General features: G+C 37.8%; 1 protein-coding gene across 1 annotated transcript in view; it reads left to right on the top strand.

The window, feature by feature from the left end:
* The window catches only part of LOC139692782 (hemocytin-like), a 201,104-nt gene that overhangs the window by 126,831 nt on the left and 55,141 nt on the right, over positions 1-19,132 (top strand). Inside the window, exons 52-57 of the mRNA XM_071591062.1 lie at positions 4,647-4,831; positions 4,996-5,142; positions 8,822-8,969; positions 11,542-11,719; positions 13,082-13,187; positions 16,219-16,372. Of these exons, the coding sequence (XP_071447163.1) occupies positions 4,647-4,831; positions 4,996-5,142; positions 8,822-8,969; positions 11,542-11,719; positions 13,082-13,187; positions 16,219-16,372 (918 nt within the window). The remainder of the gene's footprint in view (positions 1-4,646; positions 4,832-4,995; positions 5,143-8,821; positions 8,970-11,541; positions 11,720-13,081; positions 13,188-16,218; positions 16,373-19,132) is intronic.

The raw sequence follows: 19,132 nt of genomic DNA, 5'->3' as shown, positions 1-19,132 counted from the left end.
AAACTCTGCTGCACTGTTAAATCTCACCTAATCTGACGCTCCTAATCTCACAAACCTATTCTCACCTAAACTGACACTAAATAATTAATCTAAATTCTGCATTACTGCAGGACATTCTTTAACCACATGTTACTTCCTGCCCCCAACATCCAACATGGAATGTTTTACCTTTTCTTGCGTTTACTTAATTTACCCAATATTCATTCTCCCGTCTGTCACAGTCTTCAGCAGTTCATTGCGATTCAATATGCTGTGCTTCCATCTTTCATGTCTCCTTAAAATTTCTTCCTTTGAACTTTTCTACAGATTTTTATTTTAGGTACAACGCACTTCACTGACTTGTGGCATCATCAGGTACAAATTTACTTACCTTACCTTACTAACTCTACTTACTGACTTAAATTTACCTTATAATAAAAACCTAAATATTTAAATGATGGGCAATGCAGGTATACATGGAAAATGCTGGGTGACTCAGAGAGGTATCAGCTAGATTATATTCTGGTTAGACACAGGTTTAGGAACAGTGTGATGAATTCGCACAGCTTCCCGGGAGCGGATGCAGACTCTGACCACAATTTAGTTGTTATGAAATGTAGCGTCCGTTTCAAAAAGATAACGCAGGGGCAGCGGGTTAGAAAATGGAATGTAGAAGCATTAAATAGTTTGAAAAGGAAGGAATACAAACAGGCGGTAGAGAAAATCATGGAGGGTTGTAAAGAGCTAAGTACTGTCGAAGAAAAATGGGAAAATATCAAGAAATGGTTATTGAAAGCCGCAAAAGACACTATTGGAACCGTTAACGCTAAAAGCACTAAGAAACCATGGATCAAGGATGAGATGATTACAAAGATGGATAATGGATGGATGGATGGAGAAAATGGAAGAATGTAAATACAGAGTTAGGCAAAATGAAGTACAAAGAATTAAACAATAAATTGAGGCGGGCAACAAATAAAGCAAAAGAAGCATGGTGGAAGACGCAGTGCGATGATATGGAACGTCTGCAGAGGAAGGGTGAAATCGGTGCGCTGTACAGCAAAGTTAAATCTTTATCGGGAAGTAAGAAAGGGAGATCTATGCTAACAGTTAGAAATAAGGCGGGTAAGGTAATAGTTGACGCAGGAAAGATCCAAGAGAGATGGAAGGAGTATATAGAAGAGCTGTATAGTAAAGAACTCAGACCAACAAAGTTAGTCATTAAAAAGGAACATGACGGAGAGGAAGATAGCTTAGGTCCAGGTATACCAGACAATGAGATAGAAAGGGCACTAAGGGAGATGAAACTAAATAAGGCCATGGGGGTGGATAACATTCCCGCGGAACTTTTAAAAGGCTTAGGAAAATGTGGGAGGAAGAGGCTATATGGGCTGATTTGTAATATCTATGAGGAAGGAATCTGGCCGGAAGACTTTGTGAGATCAGTTTTAGTTCCTATTCCGAAAAAGGGAAAGGCTACATCATGTGAGGACTACAGGACGATAAGTTTGATATCCCACGCAGCTAAAATTGTTCTCAGGATCATAAACAAAAGGATAGAGAGTAGGGCAAATGATTACTTAGGGGAAGATCAGTTTGGGTTTAGGAAGGGGAGAGGTACGCGTGATGCCATTGCAGTCATGAGATTATTAATCGAGAGGAATAAAGAACACAAACAGGAGGTATTCGCCTGTTTTGTAGATTTCGAAAAAGCATTTGATAGAGTGAATTGGCAAAAACTAATGAGTATATTGAAAAAAATAGGAATAGATTGGAGGGAAAGGAGGCTAATCCGCAACCTGTACATGTCTCAGACTGCTCAGGTGCGGGTGGGGAACGGGGAGTCTGGATCGGCAGTGTTAGGAAGAGTTGTAAGGCAGGGTTGCCCATTATCACCGTTGCTGTTCAACGTGCATGTGGAAGAAATGATTAAAGAGGCATTGGAAGAACTGGAGCTAGGAATGAATGTCAGTGGGAAATTCGTAAAATCAGTTAGGTTTGCTGATGACCAAGCTTTAGTTTGTCAGTCAACCAAGGGGCTGCAAGCATTGCTTAGTGAATTGGAAATTCAGTGCGACAGGTATGGGATGAGAATCAATATTAATAAAACAAAGGTTATGCGATTTTCTAGAAAGAAAAAGGCCAAGCTTAACATTAAAATAGGAGGGCAAAAGCTAGAGCAGGTAGAACAGTTTACGTATCTCGGTAGTGTTTTGGACCAACACGGTCAAAGTAGTAGGGACGTAAGGAGAAGAATTGCTCTAGGCAAACAGGCTTTCACAAGGAGGAGGGAGTTGATGACAGGGACATTTAGTAAGGATATTAAGAAATGACTCGTAAAAACTTTGATATGGAGCGTAGCTATGTACGGTGCAGAAACGTGGTCATTGAAGCAGCAGGATAGACGTAGACTGGAGGCTTTTGAAATGTGGGTGTGGAGAAGAATGGAGAAGGTAAAATGGACAGAGAAGAAAACAAATGAAGAATTGCTTGGTATGGTGGGCGAAGAGAGGGGTTTGCTGAGAGAAATTCTATGGAGGTAGGTTTTAATCGGCAATGGGATGTTGAACACTGTGATAGAGGGGAGAATGTTAGGCAAACGAGGAAAGGGAAGGAACAGGATAGGGATGTTGGACGGGATGAAGGGAGGAAGAAGGTACCCAGAGATGAAGAGGGACCTGATGTAGAGTAGGATGTTGTGTTTTGCTAGGAGTCACAGAATATTTATTTAGGAGCTGTGTCCATCCAAAAACTTACCTTAACCGGTAGATTATCTAATAATAATAATAATAAACACCTGTGGAAAAGTACAAAGTCTTTTTAGTATGGATATTAAATACTCCCACGAACTGAAGCCTAAAAGAGTAGAATATATTCTTCCATTGACCTTCTCTCTTTCCCCACCATGCCTACTACTTCCTTGTTTCTTTTTCTTTCCATGTGTTTTACATTTTTCACCCTCTTCAACCCCTACAACTTATCGTCTCCAGGCTATGTTTATTCTCTTACCTCAATGATAAATTCCTGAGAAGTACTTAGCTACCCTCCATATTTAAGTTTGTTGTAATATCTCCTTTACATCTCACTCAAAGTTCTTGCCATCAACTCCTTTCTAAATGCTTCTTCACGTAATTCATTCCTTCTTGGAATATCATGATTACTCTCCTCACCTTCTCTTAAAAACTTTCGTGATGAGGGAACTGCTCCTGAAATTCTGCTGTGTCTAGTTTATGGTCCTCAAGTTGAACATTTGTGTTAGCCTTTCTGTTGCTGGATAGCCTCATTACCTTCATATTTCTCTCATTGTTTCATACCTGTACATATTACAATCATTCTGTCATGTGCTCATCAATGACGGTGATTCCTTGGCTGATTGCATTACTTAAGATTGATCCTTCACAAATCTAACTGATTTCATGCATCCACTGACTTTCACACCTTCTTTCAGCCTTTCTGATTATTGTATTTCACAAATGCTTTATTAAAATTGCCACTAAGGTATTTTTTCACCACTCAATGGATTTCACTGTAAAACAATAATTGTAATAACATAATTTTACTGTCTTCTTCAAAATATCATATTTTCAAATATATCAGAATACATTACAAATGGCTCATTAAATTATAGCATTGGCTCTTTCTATACACTCTTTGACTCAATAAAAAACATTTTTTCAAAAAAGTCTTTGGACATTTTTTTGAAAATATTTTTTTGGCAAAGTATTTCTTTTAACCCTTCAGAAACTTAAGGAAAAGGAAAGCAAATGTATATGGATTTGCAATAATAATCTTAGAGATCTCTTGTCACATTTTAATTAGGTTAATGTTTTATCTTTCCTCGATATTGCAGTTAGTGCACCTATCGGTCATTATGCTCAGTTTCCATATCCCCTTTAAAGACATATGAAGCAGTAGTAGTAGTATTTAGGGGAGGCGATAAAAACATATGAACTCCACTGTAAATAATCAGCATACTTTCATTAGGTGAAATATTTTTACATGTGTAAAATCCAAATATTATTTCTTTACAACCCTCTATCATTATTAGACAGGGTCAAGTGTTTCTGGTCAATAGAAATTCACATGTTATATCAGTTAAAAGGCAAGTTTTGTGAAAATGACCCCTGATTTCATCGAATGTAAAACTATTTCAGAAGGAAGGAATACATGATTTCATAAATCTTTAAAATTATAAGCAAAGAAGAAAAAAATATGTTTGACCAGAAAGCAGCATATCCTATCATCCTGAATACCCATAACATGGGTATTTTTTCCACTTTCACGAGGTGGAAAATTGTGACCCATCTTATTTTAGAGCCCCGGTAAACCCAGTCCTGAGACTCAACGCACAAAACATGAGCATGATAATGTCATTGACTATGTTGACTGTTCACTTTGGGTAAGTTCCAATCTGTTCCGATTCTCAATCAAGTAAGTATTTTGGAGGACCAGTAATCATCAAACCCAAATATTTATGCTGCCCATTGACGTGCTTGGCTGAAACACTGTGCGTTGTGGATGCAAGCATGTATACTCGTTTCAGAGTTCATTTATAGCCACTAATGATTTTGTTTATTTGTACAAACATACTCAGTCATAGGTAATTTTCTGCTTCTATTTTTTGAAACCTCCATTACATGCCAATGGTGCCCAATTTCTCATTTCAGTTTTATGTAAAGATGAGATGGGTTTGCAAAATGGCATGATGAGTGATGAACAAGTGGACGTATCCTCCGTCCACGGCGGTGACGAGAGATTTACTGCCAAAAACATTCGCCTGAATACGCCAAAGGATTTGGATCATGGAGGAGCCTGGATGCCCAGCACTAATTCATTGCACGAATGGGTCAAGGTATTAAATTTAAACTATGTAATTTATGTGACTTGAAAAAATTAAGTGCTTTCAATTGTGATTGGCTTTTTGAAATCAGGACTTATAAGTTCTGTCGATCTTTCAATTTTAAGAGCAGATTTTGTTACAGGATTTTTAATTTCTTGTTTTGCATTTAATTCCAGTTTGACTTTTTAGAGCCAAGAAATCTCACAGGAGTAAGCACAAAGGGTCAAAGCGGTGGTGATTCTTGGGTTGAATCATACAAAGTTATGTACAGTAATGATGACAAAGCATGGAATCCAGTGCTTAATGATGATGGATCTGGGAAGGTATGCTTTATGGCTACAAGTGTGTATACTTTTGATTTGTTTGTTGACAGTTTTTATTGTTTAACATGGAGGAAACATGATTCTAAGAGTGTACGTGTAATTATATCCAGCAGCCTCATAAATGTAATGCCATACACCTTTCATTTTCCTATTTAGAATGTGGGTTCATAAACACCTCTGAGGCTGACATAATTGCTCCAGATAATGCTAGCAATGCTGCCAGGAATCACTAATTGATTTTTTCAATCATATGCCAATTAAAGAAATGCACTGTGGTAAAAGTACAAAAAAAGTATAATAATAATGGACAAATTTCAAAAGTTTTGATTACAAGACAATTTAAATTTATTGAAAATTTTGAATAAATTTATTTTATGTTTATAAGCTTACAAATTCCATTTTGAGTTATCATGTAAATGAGGTTGGTGTATTAAAAAGTTAAATCTGAATAGCACTGTAAACTTTGATGAATTTTCTTACAAATGCCTAGTAATTGACTATTACCACTCCTAATTCATCTGGGCTCATATCATTTCCTTCACTAGTTATAATCAGTCCCAACACCTGATAAAACCCCGGTGGGCTTTAATCAGGTGTTGGGACTGATTTTAACTGAGTCACACAGGGAAGTGACACGAATAGTGGCCACCAGGAAAAATCCTGGTGGCCACTATTCCCTTCAGTTCCCTGTGTGACTATAACTCACCAAAAAGAAAGCCTGGAATCTCATTCTCTAATGCCTCAAGCCCCCTCCTCCAATTTCCTTCTCCACCTGGCACATCTTTTACCCACTCACAACAATGCCTTGACCTTCAACAAAGCATTAAATGTGCCAACAAGAGGAAGAGTAGAAAGCACCAGCAAATACCATTTTTTTAAATGCGCCAACTTGAATGAAACTTTCTCTAAAGCCAAGCCACTAAGCCTCTCTTTGGAGTCTGCTACATTGCCTCCCTATCTACATCTACACCACACCCTGCAAGCCGCCACGAGGGCATGTGGCAGGGGGTATTACAGATCATCAGCCATGCATACTCATTCACAATCAGGTTACCTCTACACAAATATTAGTTTGATCATGCCCTCAAAAAACTTTAATCACATGAAAGAAAGTACTTACAAACAACACTATTCTATAACAGGATACATGTGTTAAAATCATGTTGTAGAACTGTTAAAAAGATGGGTTCATCAAATAAAAAGAATAACTTGCCGGAAGAAACGTGCAGGATATCGACAAATATATAGACTACCAATTCTAATTATTACCTACACGATTGCTGTCATATCTATTTTGATCTCTAATAGCCCAAGGAATAAAGTACATTTTAAATCTATCCATCTTACAATAAATCTCCCTGATTTTACTCCCGGATCTGATGATCTACCTAGTAAGTGGAGGCCTGTAATATGTCTTTAACATCCTCAGATAAGTAACCTGCCTCAAATTTTTGCAGTAAATTTAACCTGTATTTGAGCCAACTATAAACTAGTGTCTCTCATCTTAATTCTTCCAATAGTGTTGTTACCTTGCTACATTGTTCATAACAATTTTCACAAACCTAGCTGTTTTACATTGCACTCAATGTAGTTCCAAAATTAAACCTACTTCATTAGGATCTCATTCACTTGCAGCATACTCAAGCTGGGGCATAGCTAATATGAAATAAAAAGCTCTTAGACATCCTGATTAAAATTCCCAAGTATCCTTTTTATTAGCTATTTTGCAAATTTCACGAAAGTGTTTTCCCCCGGACATGTCCTTAGTTATAGTTTCACCCAAGTATTTTCATATTCTATATGTGTTATGTTGTTATTTATCTTTGTATGCATCAGAAACTCTATCCTCGTTCATTTCCTGTCTCAATTTTCTTTACCCTTGTCTTTTACTTCTTGAATCTCCTACCCCATCAATTGTCATCTCAATATTGATTTTCACTTACAGAACAATGAATTCAATGCCTCTGTCTAAATTGAACCCAATGATCACCATAATTATCTCCACTTAAATAATGGCCGCTTATTGTATAGCAAATGATCCATTCCCTTTCATCCATGACCATAACGCGACAATGTCTAATTCCTTAAGGAATATCTGTTCACCTCGGAAACTGAGGATGCACAGAGAAATTACTGGTCAGAAATTCTCATCCCCAGTGGTCTCCACCCAATGGCTGACCCTCATCCCAAAACAGGCAATTCTACAAAGTTTGACTTAAATACTTTTATTTTGGTTGCCCTCAAGATCCAACACATACTATGGAAACTTTACCTCATCCCATGAAAACAATCAATGCTATTTTATTTACCTCCACGTATTTCAAAACAATGCTCTCCCATCACATTCCAAGGGTCGCACAAATATGAGATTCACATTGCAATCAAAAGAGCCCAGATCCCACCTTCCTTCTCTCTCTCTTCGTAGTCACCTAAGATGGGGGTTCTACCTTCTCTGCTGCCATGCCTACGGCCTCCCTTTTCCATCCCACCAGCCATGCACCTCCAACAATGTGATTTAACATCTTTTATGCAACTGCTGCCCTACTCTTATGCAGGCGAAAGTTCTCCAACCCCTTTCCCTAGGGATAATGAACCATGGTGATTCACCACGTCATCTATTTCTCTTAAATAACCTATCCCCGAGTATGTACTCTGCTTCCATCAAGGTGAGTACTCACAAGATGACGTGTATCTTGTTAATTGATGCTTTTGAACAGCCTGGGGTCAGAGTCATGCTCTGAAGCCGTCCAGTGGCCAACACCCCACTCTCCAAATGTGTCCCTCGCTCCCCTTCTCCTCTCTCCTTCACGTGCCCCACCCCATCCTGCCCTTGCCCCAACAATAGTGTTTCCTGCCCCTAACACTGACTAATGCAGCTTGACAGCCAACAGCCTTGATGTGAGTGTCCATTTCTGTGTATCTATTTTGCCTCTGTTATCTCTTCTATGTCAAAGATTCTCATCTGATGGCCTCAGATTTCTTCAAAGGTGACTGTGACTGAAAGCCTTGGTTTGCATTAAATCATGTTTGACTGATACCCTCATTGTATAGGTTTTGTTGTTTAACAGCCTATTGCAGGGAAATTTCCACGTTTGTCCCCATTTTCCCCATCTGCGTTTAGACTTCCACTCTTATGTGTTTTCTTACCTTTCTTGGAATTTCTTGGCTTGATTTGGAATTGCTACTTTGTGGAATCAATTAGCAATGCCCTTGCTGTCATCTTGAATCCCAACTGACAAGGGGATCAAGATGGTGTGGAAGCCCCGGTTAGAATCCCAGTGGCAGCCAGTGATTTTCAGTGCTATCCCGGTTCTTACTTGGGGTGTTTTGTTGAGAGCACTTTGAGTTAGTATGCCGTTTGTGGGATGGTATGTTAAACTGCAGCAGACCTCTTGGCACCTTTCTTAAGAGTAGGCTGATGCCGATGCCAGGTTTCCCTCCAACCTTCACCCATTCCCTGAATATCCTGCTCCCACTGTACTGCCCTCCTTATACTTCTGACCTCTGCTGTCAGTCACCTTCTCTAAGAACTACCTCTACCCAAACTGACAGGGCTTTACGTCATTGTGTTCTCTGTTTCAATTTTCTAATTGGGTTGCTTTATATGGCTCAAGTAACCCTGAATGATGTTTTTTGATGTATTTCATTTGTAACACATTGGCTTTTCTTTTTATCTAAGGTTTTCCCTGGGAATTTTGATGCCAACACAGTTCAAGAGAATTTTTTTAATCGCCCAATTCAGGCACGCTTCCTCAAAATAATGCCCCTGTTATGGCACAATAACATTGCTCTCAGGGCTGAAATCTTAGGCTGCTTCCATCCTTATCGTAAGTTAATGACTGCTTCATTTTCTCATGAAACTTTAAATTTTTATTGTGTTTTATGCATTGGCTTTTAAAGTATTTCCATTTGTTTTAATTTATTTATTCTAGTTTGTTTGTTAACCATTTAAGTGCTATGTAATATTACATAAGCACTTAACCACCACCATTGTCACATAATTTTTAATCCATTAAGTTCATTTAATAAATATAAATCTGTTTTTAAACATATTCAAAAGATTTTTTTTAGGGCTTTCAGACCGGAACTGATTATTCAATATTGTTGTAATACAAGTTTGTGTCAAATGGATTCAGAAAGAGTGGGTGTGGTTTATTTTACTTGGATGACCTGCACAAAGCAGATTCTTTTCTTTTCTGTCAGACTACTTGGAAATATTGATAATAAAAGGAGCCCATTGAAAATAAGTACCCACTGTATAGTTTTAAAAAATAGACAATGATTGAATAGTAATTTCTATCTGTTTCAATGCATTAAATTCTACACACCCCTTGTCATAGTCACCGTACAAATTGAGACCCCTTGTCCTATCTTGCCACTAATTTGAAGGAATGTACCCTATTCGCATAATACCACGCAAAGTGATTTGGACCATCTCTTCTTGCTCCCTCCCTTGCCTCACCATGCTATCTTTCACCAAGATATTTCTAAAAGAGCATAAACTGATGAAAGTAACTAGGTTCAAAGTCTTCCCTGTTTATGGGGGGACTGATTTGTTCCCAGAGAAATGAGTTGAACTGTTCTCTTATGTGCCATGCATGCAATGTTATGCAGTTGTGTATATTCATGCAGAAATAAAATACTAGAGTTCAGTAGGCCATTCCTTTCTTTGTGCATAATGTTTGATAACTTTTCTGAGTGGAACCCTATGCTTTAGCATTTTTATATCTTAGCCTTTTGGCATAAATTCTGCTTTCATATTTCCTTGTCTGTCCCAGAAAACTGCGCATATGAAATTTGGTGGTAAATTTCATATGGTCAAGCATTCTTGGATTATAAAACCTGATTACCAATTGCATAACATAACTGGCCAAGACAAACTTTTCTCAACACAATAGCTGAAATATAAAGATACTCAAGAGGAACAAACTGATGGGACTCCTTCATGTTTGAGTGGAGGAAAGTCATCATGGTAGCCCGGCCATGTCACCACCAGGTGCATGGAAGATATGAGCCAATGGTTCTTATTTCTTGGACATGCCTCATGCATGGCTGCTGGTATCAAGTGGCATTCCAGCTCTAATTCCAGCAACATGGGTCGCTCAACAATTCCTTAATAATAAATAGAATACCTGATATCCTGATATTGAAAGTAGATTTTTTTTTATTTTTTAACATAATCTTCTTACAGCTCAATACAAATTTGCGACAGATTCTGCAACTTTTTTAAGCCATTTTGAAGCAGGATTTTGGAAAGTCCTCAAAATAGGCCTCCTCCAAACAGGCCCTCAAAATCTGTGTTGGTGATGATAAATTCGTTCGTAATGAATTGTTTTCTGCCGAGCCATTTTTTCAAGTTTAGAAGTGCAGGTGTACACCATTGTATTGTCTTGATTGATGAGAATTTTTTTCTTTGCCAAATGACTATGCTTTTCTTTATTTCTTCCCTCGCCCTGTGCAGTAACAATACGTAATGCCCTCCATTTATGGTTTGTCCTTTTTGTAAGTGATTGATGCAGATAAATCTCAAATTGATGCAGATAAATCTCAAATTGATGTGGATAAATCTCAAATTGATGTGGATAAATCTCAAATTGATGTGGATAAATCTCACGTGCATCTCAAAAAACTGTGGTCATTACCTTGTCAGCTGATTGAACTGTCTTCAGAGCAAGTTTGCCATTAGGAGTCCGCTGTTTTGACTGTTCCTTTGTCTCAGGAGTGAGGTGCGTAGTGTATCCATGTTTCATCTGCAGTTATATATCGATGCGGAAACTGGTCAGGATTGCGATAAGTAAGTGTCAAACCAGCCTCTAAATCGACTACATGTTTGCATTTATTCTACACTGAGAGCAAATATGGCACTCATCTTGCATGTGTCCTCAACTATTTCATAAACTTTGATTTGTCGATCACTTGCAATCATATCATGGGTTTTGTCAATCATTTCAGAGTAAGTCACTTTCACTAGATATCCTGAATAATGTTCATCATTTGTGGATGTACGGCCACGTTTAAACTCATTTGCCCAATTGTTAACGGTCACAAACACAGGGGCAAATGTGCCAGGAACATCATCCAAATCGCCTTTGATCTCTTCCGAAGTTAAGCCTTTTAAATGAAAGTGTTTAATCACTGTGCAAAATTCATTGCTTTCCTTTTTTCTAAATAAGAAAAAGTTTGTGACTTCAATGGACTTTGAAAATGAAACAATGCAATGGATATATATCTGAAACTTTAACAGCAGTCTATTGAGAGATGAGGCTTACTAAAAACAAACCTTTGAGGGTTTAATTTGAGGATATTTCATTGAATTTTCTGATATGCAAACAGACTGCGCTTTTACTGCATATGTCTGGATGTTTTACTATTCTACGAGTGATGTTTCCTTTCCAACAGCGCCTGTAACAACTGTCATGCCGGAAGTCACCACAACCCCTCCAGCTGAATGTAAACCATGTCCAAATCTTCCTTCAGAAGTGCTATCTGAGTGCTTGCCTTGCTCAGAGGGTCTCCTCTGGGATGGCACGGCATGCGTGAGGCGCTCTGAGTGCCAGTGTTACATCGGGCATATACCGTAAGAAATTAGAAATTAATCTGTTAGTTTTTTATCTTTGGAGTGATTCTCTCAACCTGTGTGTTCATTAGGTTAATAATTAGCTTGTATTTTACTTGTCTTTGCATTTTGACTCAATGATGATGAAATTCTTGGATTCTATGATGAATGAAAGTGTGTATGTGTGTAGCTGCTAATTTTTTAATGGAACAATTCAATTTTCTTTGTAGTAAGTGTTAAAATCAAAATAATTTGATCATTTTCTTTCTGATCCAAGTATTTTTCATAAATTCTGACCTGAAAAATCAGAGTGTCTTTTGAGCCGGGATATATGGTAACATCTTCTTATCCTTGGACACATTTACAGTCCTAGCATTTTTTTATAGGCCACAAGCACAGTAAGACAATGAAAAAAAATTAAAACAAATGAAAAAGTATAATTATACCTAGCTAAAAAATGAAGCATCACTTCTGATATGTGTATGATAAAAAAGTAAGACAGATGTTTATTTAAAATGATTGGTAAAATGAGGTTCTCAAAAATTATAAGTTTGAAGTTAAACAATAAAATTGTTACAACAACATGTTAATTGGGAGAGAAACAGTGAAAAAATTAATGTTGGAGCGGAAGGTCAGCATCGCTGTTAGTCTAACACGCATTAAGTTTTGCAGCAGCACCACATGTGAGATGAAAGTAAACATGCTACATTGTATATACATTTACAATTTATTTGGGAATTTCCTTGGAAGTACTTTTAATGTAATATTAAAACTCTGTTTCTTATTACTGACTCAAAACATTTATTTTATCAAAATTTGCAATCAAAGCAATTCTTTTCTATACCTAATGTGGTAAATTATAGTCAGTCGCAAGCATTTTTCTGGCAAATCACCTTTGCTTACAGGCTGATTTTAGGGCATATTATGGAGTAAAAAAAGTGCTTCTTATTGACCAGGATATATGGTGTTTATAAATACTAGCCTTTTCAAGTCATTACTTGAATAATTATAAAGTGGTAAATATTGAACAATCCTTTAAATTAGTCTGACTTAATCCTCAGATGGTCATTTTAGGTCAAATGGCATGTCTTGAATCTTACAAACTGTGTAATTTTTCATCAATGACTGTGGGCTTGGGTAAATACTCTAATATCACTATTTAGTGACAAATGGATTAGTATTTATTTGCTTCAGTAGGGCACATGTTAATCTATTTATTTGCCTTGAGTACACCAACACATGGTTTCTGGAAGGTTAGGGCATTAGGGTTTATGGACATGGTTATCCAGGGACCTGAAGTCCACGGGTGCAAGATTAAGATGCTCTCTCTGCTGGGGTCATTCTTCCTCTGTTAGTCTTTTAATGCATTCCTATTCAAAATAGATATGCTGTTGGGACCATCTACAAAACTGAGGATTGCCAGCAGTGTACTTGCATGGTGGGAGGAAACCCAAGCTGCCATGAAGAGAAATGCCCCAAGTGTGAATTGGTGAGAGTCTATTCTTGTATCCAACCTCCAGCATGCACAGATCTTGTCATACCTGTAATAAGACCATTGTGTGTGACTCATTTTGACAAAAGGGATCCCTAAATTGCCAACAGATTTCACTGATGAATACTTGTTCTTAAGTATGAGTGAATGGCTGATTTACATTCCTCTTAGCGGTCAAAAGATCTGGTGAATGCAGCGCATATTTATTGGAAGAATGCAATCGCAACGGTGCCGCAGATGTTTTAATGGTTCAATGCATTTTCCCCGTGTACCACTTCATCACTAACAAAGATTATGTGCACTCTTCTGAATGGTGTTTTTAGCCTGTAAAATTTTTGTTGCACAATAGCATAGAGCATAATCATTCTTTGGGAGTGCTATTTGACAATGAGGAACAGGTGAATCTCAGTGCACAGAGTAACTGTGAGAGCCACCACCAATTTCTGTCCATAATACCGGATGAATCCAAAAGGGAGGGTGCATGTCACAAAGGGCAGAAAATGTGCATGTTATTAGCATTATGCCAAAACATTCTAGCATTTTTTAAATAATACATGGAGATAAAACTTTACATTTTAATGCAATTACCCTTAATTTGTATTCAAGACAAATAGTAATCGCATTATTGACAGCATAAAATTTTATTATTTTAATCCTACTTATTTTGAAATAGCACCAACCTATTGAATCTGTAATCCCTAATCACAGCCATAGGACTTTACTTGTACATTGGTACTTCCTTCATTGCACAAATTATTTGAAATGTGTCTACAATGGAATGCAAAGTTATTATGGTGTTTTGTGACCTACAAACATGTAATACCATTGGATGTTGAGCTGATATGTGTCTTAGAATCAATGAGAGTGAGGAAACTCCTTTGACCGTGGGAAAAAATATGTGACATGTTTAAAAAAATTATTGCATTATTCCTGCCCCATGGACTATGACCTTGATGTAGTAGAAGGTCTTTGTGCACTCTAATGACCCCTATAGCTGTGTGGGTAGTAGTAATGATATTTGCCCCTAGTAGGGTTGTCCTTACCAAATAGGTCAAAGGGTAGGAGACAGATGAAAGGTATTCCACACAGCATCTGTTCCTCAGCTGCAAAGGCATCTAGCCCCAGTAGGGTGGCCATTTAAGTGACAGTGTCATGTTAAAAACACTATTGAGGAAGGCAATGGAAGGAAAACCACCTCAAATACTTATGCCAAGACTTTTATGATGGACACTATAATGACTATGAGTCCTCGAAACTACAGGACTCAGCCTGATGGACTGTGTGCTGAGGCCAGCAGCTGAGCAGGCAAGACCTCAGCAGTTGTCATCACACGAAAAACTTGCATGGCTGAGCTAATAGTGTCTGAAAATAATAGAAGAAGAATGAGACCCTTAATTAATTACCGTATTTTCCCATCGATAATGCGCACACAGAACTTTGTGGTTTTCATGAATTTGTATAGATACTGTGTGCCCAGGGCTTCATAGTTACCTTGAATGTGTAGAGATGCCACGCATCTGTATATACATATGCATACGTGCATACGTACAGATATCCACACAGCAGTAATTAGCTTTCTAAAATTCTTCAGGTATTATTAATAACATTTTTTAAGGTATCCTGGTGAGATAGAAAATAGGTCTATATAATCACAAATATAGAAATAGAGACTTGGAATGTAAGGGCAATGCTGATGGCTAGGAAGCTGGAAAATATGAATCAAGGGATGGAGAGAGGAAATATAGACATACTTGGCCATTGCATGCTGAGACAGAAAGATAGCGGGGATTATTGGTGTGATGATGACAGAGTAAGATGTAATGGAGAGGTGGAGAATCACTATGGGGTAGCCATAGCACTGAATGAGAAAACAAGTGAATAAGAGGAACAAGTCGAAATTAGAATAGACAAGCTAGTATGAATCCAGGTACGCATGTTGGCAAGCAGTCTTATGGAGAAAGAAGTATCTCATAGTATACACACTCAGTAAGAGGAAATGATTTCTCAAGTCTGGAAGAATGCAGTTGGGTGAAGGGAGAGTTGGGAGTGAGGTAGGAGAGTGTTGTTTAGGAGAAAGGAATAGCTACAGGGAGAAAACTATAGAGATTTGTAGGAGAATTTGATTAATTATAACTAATGCCTGGTGTAAACACCACAGTAGACATAGCTGCATAAGGAAAATACTGGGAAATATGGGAAGATATCTTGAAATGTAATGAAATAATTGACTTTGTAATTCCTTACACTTTATTTAAAAAACTCGACCCAGGTTTCGACGTTGAACGTCATCATCAGGTCAGCATTCGACGTTCAACGTCGAAACCTGGGTCGTGTTTTTTAAATAAAGTGTAAGGAATTACAAAGTCAATTATTTCATTACATTTCAATATGTTATGCAAATTCCATAAAGTTATGCCTGAGACAACAAATTTTATGGGAAGATATGAGTTAGGTTATGATATTGTAGGTTAAGATTTAGGACTACCACAATAAGCTCACATAGTTTCTTGAGAGCAGATGTGAATTTGGGTCACAATTCGTTACTAATGAAGTGTGCTTTTAAATGTAAGAGAATGAAGAAGTATAAAACAATGGAATGCCTGAGACTTAACTGGGGCAAAAACGAAGGAGTACCAGGATTCAGATGATAAATTACGAGAGAGGAAGGGGGGCAGTGGAAGGAAGATGGAAATACTTCAAAAAAGGAATAATGAAAGCAGTGGACGAAACAGTATGAAAGTTAAATGGAATAAGAGTCAGGAAGCCATGGATTACCGAGGATATGATTGGGAAGATGGATGAAAGAAGGAAATGGAAGACTGTGTTCTCCAAATTGGGAAGAGGGAAGTAAATTATTAGCATGGAGAGGAATTTGTTCTTCATGTTAGTTAACTTGTTTAAGTGTACGAGGAAGACCATTGTAATTGTCATTCCATGCAAGCTGGGGAATTGAGCAGTGCAACAAATGATTCCCAGCCCCGGCTGCGTGGTGTGCTTTCAGTGATGTCTTCCTTCCCTTTGCTCCTAGGGACTGAGAAGTGAGCTCACTCCTCAGTGTGGCTGTGTGTGCAAGCCCTGCCCCATTGGCACCAAGATATGCCCCACCTCCGGTGTCTGCATTGAGGAAGAACTGTGGTGTAATGGTATTGAAGACTGCCCTGATGATGAAAGGAATTGCGCAGGTGAGATGACCAAAAGGGGTGTGTATTTATTATTCAAAAGTACTGGTGAGATACTTGAATATTGCATGTTATGAGTGCTCTGCATTTCAGCACATAATTTTCCTTAAAGAATACATAAATACCATTTTTTCCCTGTAAGCATGGTTGCTGTCACGAAAAACCTGGTGGAAAAGAAGCTTCACTACTCACTCTAATACTGATTTCCCTCTGCCTTTGGGCACTTCTTTCACCTCAGCAACATATTCATACATTGTTTCAAACATGTTCTTCTGATCTTGAGAATTTTGATATTCCTTGTCTTGTGGATCCTCTTCTATTACATTCACCTGCACCTTTCTTGGTGTATCTGTTCCTCTCCCACTCCCTGCAATCATCCCTCACACATATCTATTTTGCCATTTGACTCTCATTCATATCATCGGCATGACCATTCTGGCATTGATCCCTTTTTCACACTTCTCTGACCTGTACATGAGAGATTAGTATCAGGGTGACCAGCCGTCCTTGAAAACCTAAAACATACCTGGAATGGGAAAAACATTTAGAAAGAAATCCTTCAAAAAACCTTGAATTGAACCGTAAAATATAAAGTTTTGGAGAATTAATTTTATTTCATCAGAAAATAGATAGCCCACATTTAGAAGAAAAATTGCTTCATGTATTTCATTGGTTTGACCTTAATGTGAATGACAATTGTAGCCATTATTTTAAGCGAGCAGCTTTCAATACATAATGTACACTTTAGAAAGGTAAATAGTTGTGCATCACAATTGTGAGTGCGTATTGAAGGAGCATTTGTACCTTAAATTGGGTTAACTGAATGCTACACCAAGGAGAAAGATGCGCATCTACCACTGCACTGCAACTGAGAAGTGCTTAGTGGGGAGTTTGATAATGCCACCACCCATGGATAAATAGTCCATGTTTGAAATGATTTCTTCAGCTACACTGTGTGCACTTACTGATAATCTCCTGTGTTATCAGGTTAGTATAGAATGTTTCCATGAGTTAATTAAAAGGCATTTCAAACTGCTATATCATTCCGTTTTTAACCATAAATATTTGTTTATTGGGAGGGTCATGGTGACTTCCTATTCAAAGCCATAGTGAGCTTGTGTGGACAGTCATTTTGTATTTATATTTCCTCAATGCTAGCAGTTAAAAATGCAAAAAGGCATCATGCCCTGGTTAACAATCATTTAGATGGTAGGAAAAAGTCAGAAGGCTCCCTCCCATATGGGACTCTAAAACTCAAATCAATGCTATCTGATTGCCACAAGCAAAATTTTTATTTGGGTTAACCATCTAAATTTTCAAATTATTTTTATCACTTAATTACCTTCTATGAATGTCTCTGTTACAGGATAAAATAATGAAATATTTTTGTATGTATATTTGGCATTGTTTGTTGGATAAGGTGCATTGGGGAAATGAGGTGGTAAAAATGGTAGCAACAAAACTAGAAAAAGAAATTGTTCTCATGGGAAACTTGGAATCGGAAACCAATTAATTCCTGGCTGGCTGCTCCTGATGGAAGTGCCAATGCCTCCAGTTTAACGGTGCAAGGTGTATTTCCTGTTGTTATACCATGCTTCCCACCATTATTACTCTTTATCTATGTTTTGCATCATAACCTCTGAATCTAAAATTACCCGTGTTGATCCAGGCATGAGCTCACTCATTGCTCCATTCGCTGCTGTGTCAGTCTTTGTGTTTCTGACAGTTCTTGAATTGCTCAGAAATCCAAAAAATATGAGCTTTTATCCCTTTCCCTTTTAAGCGATAAAAGATAATAGCATCTGGACTACGAGATTCATTGGGGGAAAGGCAGAGATGGTGTGAAATGCACTTGTCAAGTTAGTGCAAGTGAGAAACGAGACATTACTTGCATTGGTTGTGCCAAGAGCCATTTTTATAGCATCCCTGCTGTGTAGGTACTACACTATGATATGAGATTCACTTGGTAAACTTTCTTAATAATACTAATACATTTTATTTGCCCAAAGATCATATTACAAAAATACCAGGTGGTTGGCATATGTACATGATATAAGGCACATCAAAGAGGAGTACAGTGCATGCAGGCTCAATTGAGATACAAAATATAGAGTACTAAAAATTACATTTAATGTGACATAAACATACATACACACACATTAAATGTGAACCTAAGCACAAACATCCTTTCAAAATGGTGGAACATTAATATGAACTAGGCTAAGAGCCCTGTTATAAACTTAAAAGTATGGACTCAAAGATCAGGTTTTTGTTGAGATATTCATAAACCGAGTAGAACATGTTACATTGTAGATATCTCTTTATTTATGTTTGAATGCAGTAGTTCCGTTTGTATCCTTTATACTTTTGGGTTATTAGTTAAATGATGCCCATTTCCTTGGGCCCTAATTTTAATGCTTCAGTTCTAATATTGCTGTAATGGATATTGTGCCTTCCTCTGGTGTAATGATGATGGTATTAGATGCGATGGCAATTCATGAACAGGCTGATACCTCCGAAGACACAGGGATGGAGTCAGGATGGCTTCAGCACGAACTCTAATGAATTCAGAATCCATTTGGGTTGGTGCTGATTCTCTGAATTGGTGTTTGAGGATTTCTCGTGCTGATGCAATATTGTCAAGGTCTTTGGATGGGTTAATGATCATGGGTGGTGTATCTTGTAGAGTATGCAGCAGGAAGACTGCCAGCAGCAGTTAGTCATTGGTATTGGTGTTCACTTCTACCTCTCTCTCTCTCTCCC

This window comes from Hetaerina americana, unplaced genomic scaffold, assembly GCF_022747635.1.
Source record: "Hetaerina americana unplaced genomic scaffold, ioHetAmer1.1.p SCAF_41, whole genome shotgun sequence".
Lineage (NCBI taxonomy): Eukaryota > Metazoa > Arthropoda > Insecta > Odonata > Calopterygidae > Hetaerina > Hetaerina americana.
Note: the sequence above shows the minus strand (reverse complement) of the source record. Positions and strands in the feature narration are given on the sequence as shown.